Source organism: Copadichromis virginalis, linkage group LG2, assembly GCF_057382275.1.
Source record: "Copadichromis virginalis isolate Kocher_CV1m ecotype Utaka linkage group LG2, C_Virginalis_male_GT1.1, whole genome shotgun sequence".
NCBI classification, from domain to species: Eukaryota; Metazoa; Chordata; class Actinopteri; order Cichliformes; family Cichlidae; genus Copadichromis; species Copadichromis virginalis.
In genome coordinates this window covers 23,877,810-23,901,257 of record NC_140619.1, presented here as the reverse complement: position 1 = coordinate 23,901,257, position 23,448 = coordinate 23,877,810, and the positions used below count along the sequence as shown (strand labels likewise).

Here is a 23,448-nt window from a genome sequence, read left to right as displayed (position 1 = left end):
GGTGAAATTGTCTTAATATAGGAGTCAGTTAAAAGGAAGAAATGAACATTTTGTGGAAAATTGATGTAGTCTCAGGCCTATCTGTTCATCACGAACGACCAGCCATTTGGCTAAGATTAGCATCAAGCCAGGAAAAAGCTAGCTTCGCTGTACAATGTGCAAAACTGTCTCACTCTGGTCCACAGTTTGTCTTTGTCCTGTCTTCCTCCCCTCACCCCTAACCAGTCGCAGCAGATATCCCCCCCCCCCCCCCCCCCATCCTGGTTCTGCTTATTCCTGTTAAAAGGGAGTTTTTCCTTCCCACTGTCACCAAGTGCTTGCTCATAGGGGTCATCTGATTGTTGGGGTCGTCTTATTGTAGGGTTTTTGCCGTACAATATAAAGCACTTTGAGATGGCACTATACAAAAAAAAAAATAAATGAATTGAATTCAAAACAACTTATTACACGGGGTTATGCATGAGGCTTGTTTGTGCCCTATAGCGCTATAACTTTCTGGATTTTCTCCTGGATTCCTGGCCAACACGCAGTCACAACACTCCAGGAAGTCTCTGCTGCCTGGCAAGAAATAATCCCACACATACCTTCCTGTAAAATGACAAAATGCAAGTTTTCGCACTCCACTTTTAGCATATAACATGTTATTTTGTGCAGTTTTATCAGAACTGATTGATGGATATTATAACATAAGTGCCAAGTTAGCTGTTTCCCTGCTTCCAGTCTTTATGTTAAGATAACTGGCTGCAGTTTACAGCCTCACATAGAGAAATATGGCATGTATAAAGCATACACATATATATAGCATATATAAATATGTATATATGATATAAGCCTCCAAAAGTTACCAGATAATATTAAAGTGAGAAAATGGCACTTTCCTCTATAATTGCAAATTCCCTTATCCAGAGCACCTCAAAACGTCCGCTCTGCCTTGCCTTAAAGTCACTCCTGAGTTGAGGGTGCCCTTGCTATGCTAGTTACAGAACTTACTTGGCTCCAGGGTCGTAGATTCTGGTAAGGGTTTTTTGCATACGCCGAAGCGAAGCTTTATTAGTTCATGGACTGCCACCACACAGACACACGCATGCACGCACACACTCTGTCAAGCATAATCTCATTCTCTCATGAGAAAGCATTACTCTCAGGCCATCAGAATCCCATTACCTACACTGAATCATAAGTAAGAGAGAGAGAGTGAAACTGCACCCGAGAAAGAGAGAGAGATGATCGGGTTGGGCTCCATCCAGTAAGTGAATAAAGTGATCTATCCACCTCGGTCCACACACACATATACACATACTAGGAGGCATCCCTCAGGTGCAGAGACATAAAGATGGAAAGGTGTGCATGGAAACTGACCTCCTGATTGGAATTGATTCCTGAACAATCAGCACTGGCAGTATGCTACCATTATTTAGTTACCACACTGAGTGTGACTCATTGATCTATCATTACCATATGAGCATATGTGTGCGTGCGTGTGTTTGTGCGTGCGTGTGTGTGTTTTCATCTGTGCATCATTAATGATAAAACAAACATCACCTTGTTTCTCTCCCTCCCCCCCTCCCTCTCCCCTCTCCTGTCCTCTTCTCACAGATGGCTGTCCTAACTTGTGTAACGGTAACGGCCAGTGCACCATGGGCCAGCAGAGTTGGCATTGTGAATGTCAGACGGGGTGGAGGGGCCCTGGTTGCAGTGTTGCCATGGAGACCTCCTGTGCCGACAACAAGGACAACGAAGGAGGTGAGTTTGGGTGGGGGGGCGTATAGTGCCTTAAGAATTCAAAGAAATAAAGGATGATGGAGAAAATAATAAATTAAACAAAATATAAAATTAAGGTCTCCTGAGAAGAGCCTTGATTGTGGATGGCAAAATTAAACTTTCCTAAGTGAAAGAAACAGATTATTCAAAGCTTCTTCTTTTTTTTTCGCGTCCCTTAGAGCATTTATCATTGCTCTTCTTCTATCAGATGGACTGACAGACTGCATGGACCCAGACTGCTGCATCCAGAGTCCCTGCCAGAACAGCCCCCTGTGCCGGGGCTCCCGGGACCCTCTGCTAGTCATCCAGCAGAGCCCGATGTCCCAGCCACGAGTCCGCTCCTTCTACGACCGCGTCAAGATGCTTGTGGGACGGGACAGCACCCACATCATCCCTTTGGAAAACCCGTTCAACTCCAGGTATGGCAGGAAATTCAACCGCTAGCAACTAAGGCCATATCTTAAGACTGTGACACAAAAGAGCCGTTCACAGAAACATTACAGATCTCATATTTTAAAATATGAGAATAATATGAAGTCACCGGTGAATATCTATACATACAGTGTAGTGATACTGTTCTGCGCCCCACAAACTAGCAATACAAGCCAATAATGAAAGTAGGAATGCAGGATAAAAGCTTTGATCATCTACATTTACTTTGTCTTTCGTTGGTGTTGCAAACACTGTAACATTGTGTGGTGACTGTGCATGACTGCAATCTGACTGCGAATCTTAAAAGATTTGACATTTAAGTGAAAAAATACGAGCCGTGGAAAATTTCCAATCTTTAGATTTCCAAAAACAAATATCAAATAGACTTTGAAATGGTTCGTACAGCTAGCCAAGACCTTAACAAATCCCACAGCCAATTGCTGGCAAGCCAAGATTCCCCATAGATTTAGAAGAGCTGTGAAGCGCTGTCCACTGTGTTGATTTTCCTCCGAATATATTTACACATGCTGACATCGGACGTTTCAAAGAAAATAACTTATCAAAGCGACGCTACCCTGAAATGTTTAAATGTTAATCTGCGTCTATTAGTTCTCGAGAATGCAATCTCTCGCCCGTACTTAACAATACGTGCACATCCCATCTATATTGTCATGGTTTGTTTACGTGATTGACACGAGCTCATCTAGACGGTGGGGGTAGCTGATTGTTTCTAATTAATGAGTGGTGGAAGAGCAGGGCAATAATTGAATGGGCAAATTGGATGATTGAAAGATGGAGAGATTAATCAAATCAGATGATGGATGGTTTGGGAAGACTGGTTTGACAGGCTGACTTTCGCTCCCCTCACTTGTGTCTCCTCTGTCTTCTTCCAGCTTGGCATCTCTAATTCGGGGTCAGGTGTTGACTACAGATGGAACCCCTCTGGTGGGGGTGAACGTGTCTTTTGTCAACTATCCCCACTACGGATACACGCTGACACGGCAGGATGGAATGTATGTACAACAGCCACCCAGCACTCCTTGCTGAAATATGGAAACTACCTCACCACATAGGCTCTGTTATTAAATCAGATTTGATTAGATTAGGTTAGAAAACTGATCCCACGAGAAGGCAGTGCTGTTGGTGGAATAAATAATTAGATACATGAAAGAAAAGGAGATTTCAAATAGCAGAGGAGTAAATGTCTGTAACAAGAACAACACAACTGAGGATTGTAACACTAGAATCTTCTCTGAAGTGAAACTGCTAAAAAGAAAAACACATGTACATTATAGCAAATGCAGAGGAAGAAAGGGAAAAACAAAGTGCATAACGCAATGTAGGGTTTAAATTCTTCCTTCTACTTCATTACCTCTTACTTCTTCCTCCTGTTAAACTTGATTTGATTTCGTGATTTCACATGTGATTTTCTTTTTCACTGTAGCGATCAAAGCAAGGTTGAATCAAAGCCTTAACAGCTTAATTTTTGAATTTCTTAGGTTTTTTTTCTTCTTTGATAGCCACTTTCCAAACACACTTAGTTAAGTCATCTTACATGTCTTTTTAGTTCCTCTGCAGGAATTCCAGCTTCTCGGCTGCTTTGATTTGACTTCTCTGTCCAATTTCCCCCCCCAACAACTTCTATTTAATTTAAGTCTGGCTGACATCTCTAACATGTTATTTCAAAATTTGATTCACTGGTTCTTCAGCCTGATCTCCACGCATTAAAAATACATTTTTCTCCTCTCCCTGTCTTCTGTCTTATTCTTTAAGCAATCGCCTTTTATCATTTGTTTCTTTGCAGCGGTTTCTTCGAGAAATATGCAAACTTCTTGTAATGTTTAATTCCAGACGCGGTCTTCAATGAACACGTCAGCGTCTGGTCTTGTTTGGTCTCGCGGATTCTATGTTATTTTCTCGCAGCTCTTCACGCAGCTCTGGCCGTTTCCCATAAGACGTGTCAATTGTGTGCGTGCGTGTGTGTGTGTGTGTGTGTGACCTTTTCCTCTACTAATCATTAACCTACAGCTGTTACCCATAATTTAGTGACAAAGGGTAAAAGGATAACATCTAATAAAATCACTTCTGTTATGAGACGTGTGTTCTAACGTCGCCTTGTTCATATTTCAGAGCAGACCGATGGCTAGGTTGGCCTTCAACTTGTCACCTTGTTGTGGTCTGTGTACTGTTTTTTTGGACCGTAATTAATAATGTCGGAATATTTATTTCAGGTGTTTTGTTGTTGTGGAGTAATTGCTGTGTTAAGCTCTGTTTAGGTCTAAGTAACTTGGCCTGTCCATCCACCACGGCACTCCCCATGTATACCTCATTCCCGTCCTCTTCTCGCAAACCTCTCCAGGTTTGACCTGATAGCTAATGGTGGTGCATCACTGACCCTTCGGTTCGAGCGCGCCCCCTTCCTGAGCCAGGAGCGCACCGTGTGGCTGCCCTGGAGCCAGTTTTATGCTATGGACACTCTGGTGCTTAAGACAGAAGAGAACACGATCCCAGGCTGTGACCTGAGCGGTTTCGTCAGGCCTGACCCACTTGTGATTGCATCCCCTCTCTCCTCCTTCTTCAGCTCCAAGCCAGGGGAGAAACCCATCATACCGGAGACACAGGTGCAGTACCACTGACCTCTGGCTGCCGGCTAATCTTCCTTCTGGTTCCCTCGCTCTCTTCCCACTCTCCTGTATGCTTATCTTTTTGTAGCTCTCTTTCTCCTTCCGCTTCCATAGTTCCCCCATTTTATTCCCTCTTTCCTATTCCTTTATTTCTCCCATTGTTTTTTTGCCATTTCTTGTCCTTCAGCCATCAGTGGAAGCGTGACCCCCATTACTCCCTCTTTCTCTAATCCTCCCTAATCCCTCTCTCCCGCCATCCTCTCTTTGTCTTCCAGGTGCTGCATGAGCAGATCGAGGTGCCTGGCACAAGTTTAAAGCTGTGCTACCTAAGCTCCAGGACCCAAGGTTATCGCTCCCTCCTCAAGGTCACCATGACTCCAGCTGTGGTGTCCATGGGCCTTCTGAAGGTTCACCTGATGGTCGCGGTGGAGGGCCACCTCTTCCAGAAGTGGTTCCACGCCTCGCCCAACTTGGCATATACCTACATCTGGGATAAGACAGATGCATACGGGCAAAGGGTCTACGGGCTTTCCAAAGCTGTCGGTAAGTGGAAGGGATGGATGGAGGAAAAGCTGTGCTGGCGGGCACAGATCTTTTTTTTTTCTCCCAGCCTTGCACACCCTGAATACATTAGACACTTTACCACTAAGACAGCACTGGTTATGACAGAGGGAGTGGGGCTAATTAGTGAGCCTGAAGGAGAGATAATACACCAGAAACCCAGCTTGGATCCACTTCGCAATATGGCCCCAGTGAAGGGCTCTTTTTTTTTTTTCATATGTCTATTTTTCATTGAAGCCGCGTTTGGTTCAGTCAGCCAGCCGTAACTGTGGTGAAGGGTTATTAACCATCAGGAGGAGTTAGCAGTTAACTACTGGAGCAGCAAGCAGGAGTCCAGGGGAGCCTCAGTGCTATTACATTCTGCTGTCACAGTCGCTCACAGATGCTGTCAGCCAAACACTGCTGTCAGGCCACAGATGCAGTGGACATCTGGGGCTTCCGTGTGGAGGGGCACACTGTTTGGAAAATTGCATTCGCTGAAAGATCTTAAATGTCCCTTGAGTAGGAGCAATTTTCCAATTCCTGGAGAATATAAAGGACATACGTGGCTGATGATTAGGTTATGTTTTGCTAAGCATAGATACAGACACAGGTATACTGCATTACTGCTTGTAGTGAAGCTGAAAATGTGCTGGCAGCAGCACTCTCTTTAACTCAGGAGGGAAATGATGTGTTAACACACTTTTTTCCCTTTAACAAGCAGGAACACAACAGCACACCCATGAAAAAAACCCAAAAACAAGCACGTAACACAAACACTCTCTGAGTAGTCTTCAAAAATACACCTGATCGCAACTAATTTCCCTTAATTGTTCAATTTATTTACTCAAATTAACCGTGGCTCAGTCAGGACGCGAACACGATCAGGGCATTATTTTTCCACGAGCAAAGTTTTTACTGTTGCAGCCAGCGTGGCCTGCAGGTTTAAAGGGCAATCTTTCCAATTAGCAAGCTTTTTAATTGATTTAACAGCATGCCAGAGTGTTAGTAAGGTGCGAGTGCAGGTTTTGGTACAGGTGCTAACTAGCTTCTCTGTGTTTCACACCTTAAATGAACTTAGGAGATTATATTTTGATGAAGTTTCACAGCCTCTCTTCCTATGTTGTTTCTTAAATGATTCTTTGATGTTTTCTCATCCCTTTATTTTGCACGTTCCCCTCCACCCAACCCCACCCCTCTCGTTTCTCTTGCCTCTACTCTTTCCTGCATGTAGTGTCAGTGGGCTATGAGTATGAGTCATGTGCCAGTCTCATCCTCTGGGAGAAGAGGACGGCCCTCCTGCAGGGCTACGAATTGGATCCCACAAATCTGGGCGGCTGGTCGCTCAACAAGCACCACATACTCAACACACGCAGTGGTACGTATACACACACACTTACACACTCATAGTTATGCAAAAGCCTTTTCTGTTTGTCCCCTGTTTTGCCTTCCAGTTTATATTTAGCCCGTTCCCTGTGTGTAGCAGGTTTACAGTACACAATGTGTTATTGTCTTGGTGGTGCTGGTGGAGAGGGGTTAGACCACACTGCGCTTCCTCTAGTTGAAGTTGCCAGACTTTATCTGTCAGTGAGGATTTTCACAGGAAGTGTTGTCTCACCTAGTTTGACTCCCTCATCCACTAAAAGTGTGCACCGACCAATCAGCAGCAGCTACTAAAACAGAGACAGGTGGTGTGGTTGGCAGAGACACCTTTGCCAAAACTTAGTTCAGGATCGCTTGAGTGGTATTCCATAAGCTGTATATAAAAGATAGATGATCTCACCTATTGGTTTGTGAACTCCAATTGTGAGGCCTTAATTTTAGCATTATGGCCATTGCCGTGTTGGCGCAGGATCAGCTAGTGCCAGTAAGCTCGGTTACCAAGTCCGTGTCGTTTCCTCGAATAGACAGAGATAAATGTGAAATAATACTAGAATTTCATTCATTAAAACTGGAACTTCGGCTTCTTGGACATGAGCTGACATAATATTTGTCACCGCAAACCCAGTCGTGAAGTCCAGTTCAGTGAGTTGAATTAGCTGATAGCTACCAATTAAAGGGAACTGTAATTTTGTTTTGGGGTTTTTTGGCACTTTTATGTTGGCTTCGTTTTTCAACCCTAAGGGTTGCCGCTTGGTTTGAACGAGCTAATTAGCTCACTATGCACAACTTCAGCCGAGGCTAAAAGCTTCCAGGTATCAAATTAAAAAAAACATTGAACAAGATAAATTTTGCATTCTTGATGGCTCCACCAACGAGTTAAAGGAAACCATTTCTACATCGGGGTGGATGTGATTGGGGGTAGCTGATTCCACTGTTACCTGTGGAATAATGAGCCCTTATCTGCTTTTGATATATCTGTTTGTCTTTTGTTGTTCACAGGCATCCTTCACAAAGGCAGCGGGGAAAACATCTTTGTGACAGAGCAGCCTCCAGTAATCACGAGCATCATGGGGAACGGCCGCAGGCGCAGCATCTCGTGCCCCAGCTGTAATGGCCTCGCGGACGGCAACAAGCTGCTGGCTCCGGTTGCTTTGGCAATGGGCATCGATGGCAGCCTGTATGTCGGGGACCTCAATTTTGTGCGCCGGGTCTACCCATCTATGAACACAACTGGCATCCTGGAACTGAGGTAAACCTCCAGATCTATGGGACAGTAAATTACGAATTAATAGAATAGTAATCAATAGGAAAGCAGTTGTGAATTTAGAGGTTTCTCTATGTTGCAGATATATTGAGGTAAGTCACCAGGAAAAGGAAAAATTGTGGATAAAGACTGGATGTTTTCAGTGCTTACAAGATGTTAGATGAAAGAAGTGAGGTGAGAGACTTGGACTGGCAAGAAATATAGACTGTGCTAGATAACATTTCCCCAGGGTGTTTTTACACATCTTTAAATGTTGCTCTTCACACCACTGCCAGCTTTGTGTTGCTCTCTGTAGGTTGCTCTGTGCAGACTGTGTGAATTAACATTTGTTTTGCTGTGCTTCTGTCTCCCTTTCTTTTCTTAAAGGAACAAAGATTTCAGACACAGGTAAGAGGCTCAGGATGAGAAATTAACAACATGCCAGCAAAGGAAAAAATAAATGCAAAAGCGCTTCAAAGTATCATTTACAATGTAAATCCAGGCTGATAATTATAGTTTTTTTGTCTTTTTTTGCTTCAGTAATAACCCAACCCATAAATACTTTATGGCTGTGGATCCGGTATCTGGGGCGCTGTTTATCTCAGACACAAACTCGCGACGGATTTACCGCGTGCGGTCATTAACCGGTGGTCGTCTGCTGTCGGATAATGCTGAGGTCGTGGCGGGGACCGGGGAGCAGTGCCTGCCCTTCGATGAGCGCTGTGGCGACGGTGGAAAAGCCACTGAAGCTACACTTATGAGCCCCAAAGGTGAGCCACTTAGGGGGAATTTCACGTCACAGTTAACTTCATATTGTTCAAATTGCATTTTCTTGTATTACAGTATAAAATGTGGATACAGACTCTTAAGACATCCTTCGAAATGAGTTTTGTTGAGGAGACTTTGTGATCCACAGTTCAGTTCACAAGACGTGTAATTTAAGGGTGCTTACATTTTCACTGATGAGGTTTTTTTTTTCATAATGCACCCATCTTATGACTCAACTAAAGCAGGACAGAGACAGAAGGAGGTTATAAACCAGGTTAATGTTAAACTTATAATGGGATTATTTTTGTGGATCATTGGATCTCAGAACACTGTGACACCAAACTGTCAAGGATGTCACACTGTCACATTTCTTGTCATGTGTGTACATGTAGCACCACAGATGTTAGAATATATACACTGTGTGCATGCAAGAGTGCATGCATGTGTGTGTGTATGCACAGTTCATGAGATAAGATGGGACGATCGGGGAAGACAATGAACTGCTGATTCTCTCTTACCCGTCACGCAGTCAGAAAGCGTCAGTTCCTCCCTTTTCCTGTTTCTTCTCTTCCTCCAGCTCTTCCGCTCTTTTTCCTATTTATCTCCGTATCATTTACTCTGTGCACCCTTCGCTGTATCCTCCATCTGTTGTTTACTATCCCAGTGCATCTAGAAGTTATTTCTGGGCACACTTTACTTGAACAGTCACACCTCTCTGAGCGTCTGCTGTCTGATAGACTGACGGGGTGACACCAACCCAGTGATAAAGGATAAAACGGAGAGAGGTATAAACAAGTCGAAAGTTGGGTGTCAAAAAACAAAAAACAAAAAAGAGATCAAGAGGAAACCAAGGAAGGAAGAGAAGCGCAAGAGATCACTCGCCATTCTAGATGATCTGCGTGCCGTCTGCGGTTGCCCTCTAAGGGGAGTTCAGCTCGGCATCCCAATGACTCATCCCAAAACTAACATTTCTCAACAGTTCAATGCCCGTTCCATCTCTGTGTTCCCTCTCATTCGATGAAGCATTGAGCAATTGAGCGGCCCGGGCTGCTATTCATTTTCAGCGGCTGAAAGAGTGAAGTTTAATTGACTTAAAATGTCTATGGGTATGGCCCCGCAGTGTTTGAGTTATGAGTCGTCATTCACGGTGTTCATCTCCCCCCGCTGACAGGTATCGCAGTGGATAAAAACGGGCTGATGTATTTCGTGGACGCCACCATGATCCGCAAGGTGGACCAGAATGGCATCATCTCTACTCTGCTGGGGGCTAACGACCTGACCGCCGTGCGGCCTCTGAGCTGTGACACCAGCATGGACGTCAGCCAGGTGGGGAAAAAGAGACAAAAGCCGACGGTGTGATTGATGATGATCTAAGAGCTCCCTTAGTGCTGAGCTATGATGACTCTGTGGAGTAGAGCCAGCCGGGAGGTCAGGGAGAAACTGATTTAGGGAGGGATTAAAGAGTCAATGGATAAATGAATGGATCAGAAGAAAGTGAACACTGCTGCAGTCACTTAAATGAATAAGAGACTTGTCTGAACCTTGGCACCCTTTCGGCATAGATACCGTCTCACAGATCGTATAACTTCTGTTTCTGCCCGTCAGGTGCGTCTTGAGTGGCCCACAGACTTAGCCGTGAACCCCATGGACAACTCTCTGTACGTCCTGGAAAACAACGTCATTTTACGCATCACTGAGAACCACCAGGTCTGTACATACAGGGCTGCAAACCCATTAGAGTGCACACTCATCATAGGCTTTGACAAGATTTCGTCCCAATTAGCCTTCCTAAAGCCAATTTAGAAGTAAAAAGTTCAAATTCTAAGTTTTGCAGGAAAATTACTGATTAATTAGTTCTAGGAAGATACTACTTACTACTTTGGAATCTTATGTTGGCATCCTACTTTTTTGGATCATCAATACTTTCTGCATTGTTTCCTAAAGGTGAGCATTATAGCGGGTCGGCCTATGCACTGCCAAGTGCCGGGCATTGACTACAGCCTCAGTAAGCTGGCTATACACGCCGCCCTGGAGAGTGCCACAGCCATCGCCTTGTCCCACACCGGCATCCTGTACATCGCTGAAACAGATGAGAAAAAGATTAACCGAGTGAGACAGGTATGCGGTTGTCTGGTTGTTTCTTTGTTCAAAGTGTGGGTGTTTTTTTTTAATTTATTTATTTGTTCATTTATTTATTTTTAGGTGAGCACTAATGGAGAAATCTCTCTCCTGGCCGGTGCTGCCTCTGACTGCGACTGCAAGAACGACGTCAACTGCAACTGCTTCTATGGTGACGAGGGCTACGCCCCCGACGCTGGCTTGAACTCCCCAACTTCCCTGGCCGTGTCCCCCGACGGGACTCTTTTTATTGCAGACCTCAACAACATACGCATCCGAGCCGTGCGAGCGAACCGGCCCGGCCCTGCCCTCTCGAGCGTCGGGTACGTGGGATCGGCGCAGTACGAAGTCGCGTCTCCGAGGGAGCAGGAGCTGTACGTCTTCAACGGGGAGGGGCTTCACATCCAGACAGTCAGCCTCGTGACTGGGGAGCCGCTTTTCAACTTCACCTACAGCCCCGATGGCGAGCTGGCCATGCTGGTGGATAACTGCAACAATACTGTGAAAGTGAGGCGGGATGGGCTGGGCCAAGGAGGAGGAGCCGGCCTGCTCAGACTGGTGCTGCTGCCTGAGAATCAAGTGGTGACCCTTGCACTGGACCCCAGTGGGGGGCTGCGTAGTGTGTCAGCCTTGGGCCAAGAAGTGGCTCTGATGAGCTACAGCGGCAACACGGGCCTCCTGGCAACCAAAGCTGACGAGACTGGATGGACCACATTTTACCAGTAAGTGTGTGACACTGTGTGCATTGTCGTCTTTGAGTGCTGTCGGGTTCATTTCCATCAATTCCCGTCCTCTGATTCCTGCTTTCTCCTTGAGTTTCACAAAGTGCTCTGCTGCCCCCAAGTGTTAGCTTTTATATCTACAACCAAACACCCCCACCCCCTTGCCAAACTGTTTTTTGTGACTGTTGGATGTGCGCTCGATTTTCAACACACAGGTGGCACAAGTATGAACAAGTCTGCAATCTCCCATTTCGCAGGTATGACAGCGAGGGTCGACTGACCAACGTGACGTACCCGACGGGCATGGTGACAAGTCTGCACCGAGAGATCGAGCGCTCCATCAACATCGACATTGAGAGCTCGAGCAGAGACGACGATGTCACCGTCATCACCAACCTGTCCTCGGTTGAAGCCTCATACACCGTGGTACAAGGTAGGGGACACGCTTAGCACATACCTGGACACACGGAGGAAAAATGATCCGGCATTGAATTTTTAAATACTTGTGAAATGATGTGGCACAAAGACAGGCTAATCCTGGGTTCAACTTATCAACATGGAACAGTGCAAATCAAGCAACTATCGTTCATTAGTCATTCTGAGTAGACTTTTAAGTAATCCTGATAACGGTGAAGCAGATCTGTTTATGTGGTATCATCGCCCTAATGAGATTCATGCAGGCTCTAGCACTGCTTTGTCTTAGCATTCAAAAAAACACAGCCGCCCTCTGATGCTGAATGTGCTCAGGCCTGCCGGCTCTAATTGAAAGTCTTATAATTTTCACTCAGTTATGTGCATGCTCCAGGAGATTATTTTCTTTCCCCCTACCCACACCCAGCCCTCTCTCGCTCCCCTCTTAAGGAGTAAAATTACCAATATATAGTTAATCCCAGCTGGGATCATCCTGCTTTTGAATATCATCACAGCAAAATTCATTAACTCGTGTAGAATGAATCCTCCTCATCCCTCAAGCTCTCTCCTTACACACAGACAGAAACACACGCACACATACTGACAGTTCCCATGATCCCTGAGCTTATTTGGTCTGTTTAGAGAGGTGGGGGGACAAAGACGAAGAAGAAGAAGAATTCTCCCGACCCCCCCACCCCTCCACTGACCGGTGCCGTGTGACGGATGTCTGAATCCAGACCAGACTCGTTACGGTCCAAAAACATTGAGAAAACCTTGCGTCTACATATATGTTTAGTCGTCCACCTTTGTTGTGGTAGAAGAGAAGAGTTGTTCACACGGCTGTAAGTAATTTAAGGTTTCCACTGCACTGTGTGGGTTTGAGCACAGCTCTCTGCTGACATACTCACTTAACCGTCTCCCTCACTTTCGGCTCTTTCTCGCTCTCTTCATTAACTCCAGCACAGTGAATTCTCCTTGGCCCTCCAGCTCTCATTTCACCCTCTCTCTCTCTCTCTCACGCACGCTCGCTATCCCTCTACCTCGCTTCTGTTTTATTACGAGGTTGTTCAGACAGAGAGAGCGGAGAAGATTTATCTAAAGGCTGTTGCTGCCAAGTCAATGGAAAAAGCTTCACTTGTCTGTTTGAGGCATTGTTAAAATGTGCCTGGAGCTTTATTACAAATTGGCCTTATGGATTACTGTCATTTATGGCAGGACTTCAAAGAGACAACCATCCAATCCCCTACCCTCTCACCTTTTGTAAGTGAAATAAAGAAAGCTCCCAACTCTGCATCTTCTCGATATTTCTGAGCTGAAAACAATTTGATCTCGCTTTTAATCACTTCATTGTGGTCGGGGGTGGGGAGGAGAGCTTGCTTTCAGACATCAGAGGGAAAATTTAGCCTCTGCATTAATCACGGGCTTATCTGTCTCTATTCTTGTTGAAGTCGATAAATTGGAGAGATGTTGATTGTGGAGCGATGTCTCTTTAGCCTGAGGATTTTTCTATTTAGAATAGCGCGCAGTTTGTGGGAAGGAGTCAGAAATCAGGTCGGCAAACGTTTAATGGACACGATCTGATTCCGACTGACGTAAGCCTCTGTGACTCGGATTTCCCATCGCCATCAGATGCTAAAGTGCCCGTTCTGTCGGATCACTTCTGATTGGTCCATCGGGTCTAAGCTTGGATTTTGTGCGGTAAAAAAAAAAACAGAGTAAATACGTGAATCTGTCAACACAGGCTGCAGTTTGCCTGACAGAATCAGCTCATCCAAACAGTAGAAAGCTTATGTAACATTTCCCAGACCACAGTGAAAATGCAGTACGGTTGAAAAGCAGTGCAAAGATAAAATGATACAACTTGTCTGATGGAACCTACAGTGTTTTTTTATCTTTTCACCTTCTTTTACTGTACGTATAGTAATTTTCAGAGTGAATGATCCTATGTATCCTTGCCTGAAAGGTCATAAAACGTAATGTATTCTCCTCACCAGTGTTCATATCCTATCTATTGCCAATATCCTCTGCATGAAACTAGTACCTTCACATTGCTATTCTGATTTCATAGATTATAATTTTTTTACCGACTGTCTGACCTGAATCGAATACTTTGAGGTTTCGATTTGCTAAGATTTAGGTACTACGCTTCTTCTGAGGTACTGTCATTTGGATCTCAACACAAGAACTTAGGTTGCAGTTGAATAGTCAGACTTTCTCTTTTTCAAACCACTTTTCATTCACCTCAGTGGAAAACGTCATGAAGCAAAGGAAAGGTGCAGAGGAGAATTTGCAAAGATGTAGGCAAAGAGACTGCACTTACACTAAGCTGTTTGATAATATGAGGAGGCTGTTGACCTGAGTGTGCCAGGTAGAAGCTGAAATTGCCCAAAGATGAAGCACTTTCCACTTTATTAGTTAGATTGGAGTTTATAAGAAGAATATCTTTTCCTGTCACAGCGGTGGTGTTGTCTTAAGAGATGTTGCTCCCCCTCCTGTCCACTCGTATTTTCTCTTTCTGTCTCTCTCCGCTGAATCGACTTTAACTCATCCTTTATTGGGGCTTTCAGCATCTCTGGAGCAAAATTAAGTAATGATAATCCTAAAAGTTGGCAGTGTGTGCAGCAGCTCCCAAAACAAGGATATAAGCACACAACACTAAACTAAACAACCTTCCCTTTTACATTATTTTAAAATGGCTAATTAGCTTTATTTATATAGCGCTTTTGTAAACTCATGCTGAAAAATACTTCACATGAGGCAGCAGCAGATTTAAATAAAGTGGAACGTTTCGAGTTGGTTTAACAAATTGTTAAAAGTTTTCAAAGTATTTGTATATCAGCTCCAGATGTGGCATTAGGCTGACAGTTTAGCAGTCTAGTCATCACTTTGTTCTCAAGCATTATCTTCTTTCCTTTCATAGTCCGCTGTAGCCTGTGCCTAAGGAAGTCATAAAGGAAGCACTAAAGCACTTTAGTGTTTACCAGCTCTTATTATGGTCGCCACACCCATATTTCCGGGTCACTTCACTCATTGTGGAAGCTTCCCAAAAGACATTGGCTATTCAGTTGGAACCTGGAAGTCTTGTGTGCCACTCGTCTTGTCTTTGATGCCGTGTCTGCTGGTGTCCCCCTACAGACCAAGTGAGGAACAGCTATCAGCTGTGTAACAACGGGACCCTAAGAGTGATGTACGCCAATGGGATGGGCATCAGTTTCCACACAGAGCCGCACATCCTGGCGGGTTCTGTCAGTCCAACCATCGGCCGAAGGAACATCACTCTGCCTACAGACAATGGTCTCAACTCCATTGAGTGGCGACTGCGCAAGGAGCAGACCAAGGGCAAGATCACCGTGTTTGGGAGGAAGCTGAGGGTAACCAATTTTACTAACCTGTCCACTGCTTTGTTAAAATCCACATGTGCAGTTCACTTAACTTACCTGACAAACGCCTTCCTTTTCTTTAGGCTCATGGCCGCAATCTCCTCTCCATCGATTTCGATCGCAACACCCGTACGGAAAAGATTTACGACGATCACCGCAAGTTCACGCTGCGCATCATGTACGATGCTCAGGGCCGGCCAGCTATGTGGTTGCCCAGCAGCAGCCTGGCTGTAGTCAACGTGTCGTACTCCGCCACCGGACAGCTTGTAGGGCTGCAGAGGGGAAGCATGAGTGAGAGGACGGAATTTGACCCTCAGGGACGCATCCTGTCTCGCTCTTTTGTAGACGGGAAGGTGTGGAGCTACAGCTATCTTGACAAAGTGAGTGCATTTATCTTCAACACTGTCAGCCGCAGAGTCACATCCAGAGGAAGGCATTAGCAAGAAAGTACAGTAATTTGGATTGTAGGACTGAGTGAAATAATACATCATTTTTATGGTTATGAAGGTTCAGATTTGTCAGGGGAGAGAGCAAATTACCCCTGGTGCTATTTCACAGGAGACAAGTCACGCAGTGATAATGCTATTATATTAATCCGTATTTCACCTCCCTGCTCTGCTTCCAGTCCATGGTGCTGCTCCTGCAAAGCCAGAGGCAGTACGTCTTTGAGTTTGACGCCTCGGGTCGAGTCACAGCTGTCACGATGCCCAGTGTCGCTCGCCACACTATGTTCACGCACGTGTCCGTTGGCTATATTCGCAACACCTACAACCCTCCGGAGAGCAACGCCTCCATCATCCACGATTTCAGTGAGGACGGCAGACCTCAGGCCGTACATTACCTGGGCACTGGGCGGCGTGTCCTCTACAAGTACGGCAAGCTAACAAAGCTGTCGGAGATCGTTTACGACAGCACCGCCGTCACTTTTGGGTATGACGAGACAGCCGGCGTGCTAAAGATGGTCAACCTGCAGAGCGGGGGTTTCTCCTGCACCATCCGCTATCGCAAAATGGGCCCGCTTATCGACAAGCAGATCTATCGCTTCAGTGAGGAGGGGATGGTCAACGCGCGGTTCGACTACACCTACCATGACAACAGCTTCCGGATTGCCAGCATGAAGCCGGTCATCAGTGAGACGCCACTGCCTGTTGACCTCTACCGATATGATGAGATCTCTGGAAAGGTGCAGAAGATTTGTTCTGGTTTACTTTCCTGTTTTAGCAATGCCCTTTCCAAGTATTTGTAGCTTACCTTTCTTGCTTTTTCCTCCTTACAGATAGAACACTTTGGAAAGTTTGGGGTCATTTACTACGACATCAATCAAATCATCACCACTGCCGTTATGACACTGAGTAAGCATTTTGACACCCACGGTCGCATCAAGGAGGTCCAGTACGAGATCTTCCGTTCTCTCATGTACTGGATGACGGTCCAGTATGACAGCATGGGACGTGTGGTGAAGAGAGAGCTTAAGATCGGGCCCTACGCCAACACCACACAGTACCGCTACGATTACGATGGAGACGGGCAGCTCAGTGGCGTCAAGGTGAGCAGAGAGGCTGGGATTCTAACCGTGCGGTGTGTCTTCATTAGAGGCTGAAGTATCCATAACTCTGATTTACAAACATCATTGTTTGTTTCCAGGTGAATGATTGGTCTACCTGGCGCTACAGCTACGACCTTAACGGTAACCTCCACCTGCTGAATCCTGGGAACAGTGCCCGGATCTTGCCTCTGCGTTACGACCTCAGAGATCGCATTACGCGCCTGGGAGATGTCCAATATCGCTTGGACGAAGACGGCTTCCTGAGTCAGCGTGGGACGGACGTTTTTGACTATAACTCCAAAGGTCAGCTCCTGCGGGCGTACAACAGAGGTCCAGGAGGCTGGAGCGTTGTATATCACTATGATGGGCTCGGTCGCAGGGTGTCCACGAGGAACAGCCTGGGGCAGCACCTTCAGTTCTTCTATGCTGACCTCAACCATCCAACCAGGGTGACGCACATCTTCAATCACTCCAGCTCTGACATCTCGTCACTCTACTATGACCTCCAGGTGGGCGTGGTTGGTTAATTATAAGATCATCCTATAATGTTTGTGGTACAGACTGATTAATCAGCACAAACACGATCCTGAACTAAAATGGGAATTTGTAACTGTCCTATGATCAGGGTCATCTCTTTGCCATGGAGGTGAGCAGTGGAGAGGAATATTACATAGCTTCTGACAACACCGGCACACCGCTAGCAGTCTTCAGCAGCAATGGACAAATGATCAAACAGGTATCCAGCTGTGAATCACACCTGTTCCACATTTATTCCCTCCACCATCCGCATTGTTGTTTATATTTGAGTGATCTGCTTCTTTTACCCAGGTCCAGTACACCGCCTACGGCGAGGTGTATCTGGACTCTAACCCAGAGTTCCAACTGGTGGTGGGTTTCCACGGCGGCCTGTACGACCCCTTGACGAAGCTGGTCCACTTCACCCAGCGGGACTACGATGTCTTGGCTGGGCGGTGGACCTCACCCGACTACAGCATGTGGCCCAAGATAGGAAAAGATCCCGCTCCCTTTAATCTGTATATGTTCAAGAACAACAACCCACTCAGTGACATGCTGGATGTTAAAAACTACGTCACAGGTAGAGAGTTACAAATATTATGTGGGCCAAATGGTGAAATGTGTTGTATGAATATTTAGCCCTTGTACTCTGTCTCAGATGGTTGGCTGTGTTTCTTCCTGGCATATTAAAAAGCAGGGAAAATAACGCTTCTAGTTTACTTAACAAGCTCATCTTAGCTTATGTCCTGAGACTGTCAGGAATCTCTAGTGTTCAGCAGAACAGATTGTTGTGGACTAGATAGTTTATGCTAGTAACAATGTACTACAGATGGCACGGACGAGATAAGTCACAAAAGCAAACACGCTTTCAGTTTTTTGGTTTTTTGTTATACTAAAACCACTGCTTCATTTGCTACTGTGTTTAACTTTGTCATTCAGCAAAAGTAATTTCCCCTCGTCTGCTTGCTGTAGATGTGAAGAGTTGGCTGGTAATGTTTGGCTTCCAGCTCAGTAACATAATCCCAGGGTTCCCTCGACACTCGCTCTACTTTGTGGAGCCACCGTATGAGCTGCAGGCCACCCAGCACTGTGAGAACGGACAGGTACACCTATTTAAAATATATACCCACTCTCATTATTAAATCAAATATTGACCATTTTCTTTTAAATCTAATATAAATGTGCCCTGTATTTACTCACTGCGGTCAGCTGTGTGTTATTACATTATCATCTCTTTCAAAAAAGTGACAAAGCTTTTCTTTAACTTTTTCTATATAGCTCATAACCGGGGTGCAGCAAGCAGCTGAGCGGCACAACCAGGCCTTCATGGCCCTGGAGGGTCGTCTGCTCAACAAGGAGCGTCGCAGGCGCAAGGACAAGCCTGGCCACTGGTTCGGCACCAGCACCCCCATAATAGGCAGAGGAGTAATGGTGGCGCTGCAGGAGGGGAGAGTGGTGGCTGGCGTGTCGGCGCTGGCCAGCGAAGACAGCCGCAAAGTGGCTCTGGTGCTCAATGGTGCGCAGTACCTCGAAGGCACGCATTACACACAGGATGGAAAGGACTGCCACTACTTTGTGAAGGTAGGCTCTGCTGACAGCGACCTGCTGGCCCTGGGGCTCACAAACGGGCGCAAGTCACTGGAGAGCGGAATCAATGTGACAGTGAGCGGGCGGTCGAGGAGAGGAGTGACCGTGGAGTTTGCAGTTCCATCATTATTACTGAGCGTTCGGTACGGGCTCGCTGCAGACGTGCTGGACGAAGAGAAGGTAAGACTGTTGGAGCTGGCCAGGCAGAGGGCGCTGGCGGGGGCCTGGGCCAAGGAACAGCAGCGAGCTAGGGACGGAAAGGGAGGCAGTCGCCTCTGGACAGAAGGGGAGAGACAGCAGCTCCTAACGACAGGTCGAGTACAGGGCTATGACGGCTACTACGTACTGCCTGTGGAGCAGTATCCAGAACTGGCTGACAGCAGCAACAACATCCAGTTTCTCAGACAGAACGAGATGGGCAGGAGGTAACAGCCCACTGGAAGGGCGGACTCTTCCCACTCTCTCCCACTTTCACATCTCGAGATTTTGTCCCGGTTCCTTTTTTTTTCTCTTACCCTCCCTCCTCTTAAAACCCATGGAGATTTAACCAACAAACGGGGTTATTCACGGAACGCTGCAGGGACTTTTAAAAAAGAATGACTTACCAGACAACACATTGTTAATTTTACTGCCACAGGCAAAAAAATAAAAATACAAATAAAAAATACAGTTTAGTCAGTCAGATTTTTTGTTCTGTTTTTTTTTTTTTCTTTTGAAAAAACTTTGAACAACTGAAAAAGCACTGAAGAACTTTGAGAACTGTTGCTTAATGAGTAAGAAGATTCCCCTTTTTAAAAAAGATAGTGATATTTTTGCCCATATTTTTTGGGTCACACTGAGAGCGTCCATGACAGCTACTGGTAACACGGAGGGTTTGCACTGCGGTGGCTTCTGCGATCGAGGCTTATCTGTCTCTAATCGACGCTAGAGGCAAAAAAAACAAAAAAAAAGGGACCAAAGTGGAGGAGCACTCCAGAGTGCCGCCATTAAAACTGCTCATCAAAAGGAGGACGTCGTGCACAGCGACAGACACGGCAACGCTAAGAGTTGCCCACCACTATGAGTCGTCTCCCTGTCTCAGGCCTCCCATTGTCCACCTCGGACACCCAACCAAGCAACACGCGGGCTAACGGCATCCTTGAAAAATCCACGCTGTTAACAGACTACGAAGTAAACTTTTTAACAAAAACAAAGTCAAAAAAATGTGATGGCTATATTTGTGGACAGTGGTGTCACACGGCATTGTTTATTTTGAAACGGGGAAAAGAATCATACTACTTACATATGTGTCCGACTACACTGAATTTCAGGATGTTGCGTATACTGTAGATGCCGTAGTTTTGTACGTTCCAGTCGCGGTAGAATTGTGAGACTTTCACATAAGGCACTTCTGTACAGAACGATCAAACACACCAATCACAGAGTCCAGACAACATGCTTACGTTAGTATTTATTTGATTTTCTTCTTCTTCTTTTTTAAATTTATTTATTCTTAGTACTATATGACAATCATGAATGAGTCACCAGTTCTATTCAATATGAACATTAAATGGATGAGTTTATTTTCTTTTGTAAGATATGTAAGAAATTGTTCATTTTTGGGGTTTTTTTGTATTCATTTCCGTTTGCTGCCAGGGCAAATAATAGTCACTCTCAAAAAGAATAATTTATGTAATAAAGTGTTTTAAAAAAAACAGTTTATACTTTAAATAAAGTCTTTAAAACTGTGAAATCTGTTTTTTCGAAATATATTTCGATGTACAGTGTATAGACTTACCTTTATGCAGCACAGTAGAATATTGTTCAGATTATCAAGTTTTATATTTCTAAGAGGAAGTGGCTTGTAATGTGCAAAATCTTTAGCTGGTCTTACTACTCTAGAGTTTTGTGGCACTCTAATACTCCATATCTACAATATCGACCCCCCCACCCGACCCCCAGTTTGTTGTTTTTGACTGGGGGTTGTTTTTTTTTTCTTTTTGTTCGGAAGCTGTCCTAGATCCCAACAGCAGTAGCAGTAATGGATCCCTCTCACTGTGAAGAGACTCGTGCTGGATGTCATAATGTACCAAATCAGTATTATCAAAAGATGATTCTTATACATTCGCTGAAAACGAGACTCTTCTGAGAAACCTTATCAATAAAACATAATTGTTTACTTCAGCCGAGTGACGTGTACTTCACTTTCATCCCACTTTTCCGTTTGAAGACTACCGATGTTACTCATACGGAACATCCTCATTATTTTATGACATGCATTCGTATTAGTTGTGTGATGCTGAAATGCATTTCAAAGGTATCTTTGAGCTTGTTGCTGGTACTGGAAAGTTCCAATAATTAAAACGGGCAGCCCGCACCCAGCCCTTTCTTTGTTAACTGTACATAATTTCCTTAGGTTTGTTTGGAAAATAAGAGGTAATTAACAGCAGTGTTTTATAAACACACAGAGAGCTACCATTTCCCTCTCGTCTATGCTCTGGGGGGGGGGGCTACATTTTTTATATCTGCTGCCTCTTGACACTTACTCGGGCATGTTTACATAAGCTAAAGTAGATGTGACAGCATTTTGAATGAAGGCTTAATTATAAAGGAGGAGCGTGCGGTCGCAGATGATATCGCAGTGCCTTTGATGATGTTTCTTACAAATTTAAAAGCCCCCAAAAAACACAACCTCAGACTCGAACCTGCACTTTCACTCTTAGTCTCCAGCAATACACCTGCCAGGTTTGACAGGTGAAGTTGTGGTCTCCCTCTCTTTTTTTTAGGGGTTTCTCACTGTTGCCAAGGCAATTATCGCAATAAGGCACAGGGCAGGATCTGATATATTGCCAGCTCAGACAACACAGTTTAAAAAATATAACTCTGACATCTTCATGTCCATGCCACCAGCAACTACTCTAGTAAATGTTTCCTATAAACATTAAAAATGTTTGTATTAATGGGTATTAGTAATGTGATTAAAATGTGTAGAATTTACTGTCCATTTACGCTCACTGCTCGCTCTTTTAGGTACAACTTGCCAATACCGGGTTGGACTTCCTTTTGCCTTCAGATTTGCATCAAGTCTCCATGGCACAGACTAAAGAAGGTTCTGGAAATATTCCTCAGAGATGTTGTTCCAAAGTGGCATGACAGCATCACAAAGTCCATAATGTAACTCTCCCATTACCCCACATCCCAAAGGTGCTCTGTTGGCTTGAGATCTGGTGACTGTAGAAGCCGTTTAAATACAGTGACCTCACTGTCATATATTTAAGAAAGTAGTTTGAGGAGATCTGAGCTTTGTGAAAAGATGACAGCAGAAGATGGTTAAAGGGACAAACATGGTAAGCAATTATCCTCAGCTAAGCTGTGGCATTTAAACAGTGCTAACGTGGTACAAGAAAATATCCCCCACACTGTTACACCAACATCAGGCTGAACCATTGATACGAAGCAGGATGAATCCATGTTTTTTTTATGTTGTTTATGGCAAATTCTGACCCTGTCATCTAAGTGTTGCAGCAAAATCAAGACTCATAAGACCACATGGCATTTTCCCAATCTTCTATTATGAGTTGTAGCCTCAGTTTCCTGTTAATAGCTGACAGGAGTGATGCCTGGTCTGGTCTTCTGCTGGTCTTCTGCTCCATCAACTTCAAGTTTTGGCATAACGTGCATTCAGAGATGCTTTTCTGCATACCTCGGTTGTACAGAGTGAGTTCGTTAGGCAGGCAATAGTAACTCAACTATCGGCTATTAGGGGTCTAGCCATTCTCGTTCAGCCTCTGACATCATCAAGGCTTTTTCCCCCACAGAACTGCTTACTGTATATTTTCTCTTTTCCAGACCATTTTCTGCAAGCCCATGTTCTATGGGAAATCTCAGACTAGCCCACCTGGTACTAACAACAATGCCACATTCAAAGTCACTTAAATCACCTTTCTTCCCACTCTGAGCCTAGTTTGAACTATGTCACGTCAGCCATGTCTTCAAACCTAAATGCTTTAAGTTTCCGTCATGTTATTGTTTGAATGCATATTAGCAGTAATAAGAACATAATAAATTGCCCAGCCAGTGTAGGTTACAGCAGCATAAGCACAAGTTAAACTTATAACTTTAAAAAGCTTTGAATGTCTTTTAATTGAAACAGTTATAAATACTGTGGAGGCTAGCTTAATGAGAAATGTGATACAAACTACGGTTGATTCACATGTGAGCTCTCTGCTGTATCCCACAAATGAAGTGAAATACAGTGAAAACTGTCTAATGCTATGTTTAATGTGTAAAGTGATAGTTTTCATGCTCAAAGCTCACGACTTTTCAGTGATGGCTCATTCTTAGCTCAGCAGGCAGTTTGGGTGGGGAAAGAGTCTCCTTTTGTTACCACCAGTTGCAGTGAACTAGCTTAGCTGGCAACTGTAGTGGAAACATTAAG

General features: G+C 44.9%; 1 protein-coding gene across 4 annotated transcripts in view; it reads left to right on the top strand.

Annotated features, from left to right (window-relative positions):
• Positions 1-21,194, top strand: part of LOC146717336 (teneurin-2-like) — a 106,807-nt gene extending 85,613 nt beyond the window's left edge. For all 4 annotated transcript variants that reach the window (XM_085474628.1, XM_085474613.1, XM_085474622.1 and 1 more), the window contains 23 exons: positions 1,597-1,743; positions 1,970-2,180; positions 3,087-3,206; positions 4,553-4,814; positions 5,093-5,360; positions 6,592-6,735; positions 7,740-7,989; positions 8,371-8,391; positions 8,524-8,753; positions 9,923-10,077; positions 10,357-10,458; positions 10,696-10,869; positions 10,954-11,591; positions 11,849-12,024; positions 15,138-15,373; positions 15,466-15,762; positions 16,008-16,565; positions 16,659-16,928; positions 17,027-17,437; positions 17,554-17,664; positions 17,757-18,024; positions 18,417-18,547; positions 18,723-21,194. In XM_085474628.1, the coding sequence (XP_085330754.1) occupies positions 1,597-1,743; positions 1,970-2,180; positions 3,087-3,206; positions 4,553-4,814; positions 5,093-5,360; positions 6,592-6,735; positions 7,740-7,989; positions 8,371-8,391; positions 8,524-8,753; positions 9,923-10,077; positions 10,357-10,458; positions 10,696-10,869; positions 10,954-11,591; positions 11,849-12,024; positions 15,138-15,373; positions 15,466-15,762; positions 16,008-16,565; positions 16,659-16,928; positions 17,027-17,437; positions 17,554-17,664; positions 17,757-18,024; positions 18,417-18,547; positions 18,723-19,460 (5,918 nt within the window). In that variant the 3' untranslated portion in view covers positions 19,461-21,194. The remainder of the gene's footprint in view (positions 1-1,596; positions 1,744-1,969; positions 2,181-3,086; positions 3,207-4,552; positions 4,815-5,092; positions 5,361-6,591; positions 6,736-7,739; positions 7,990-8,370; positions 8,392-8,523; positions 8,754-9,922; positions 10,078-10,356; positions 10,459-10,695; positions 10,870-10,953; positions 11,592-11,848; positions 12,025-15,137; positions 15,374-15,465; positions 15,763-16,007; positions 16,566-16,658; positions 16,929-17,026; positions 17,438-17,553; positions 17,665-17,756; positions 18,025-18,416; positions 18,548-18,722) is intronic.
• The last annotated feature ends 2,254 nt before the right edge of the window (positions 21,195-23,448 follow it).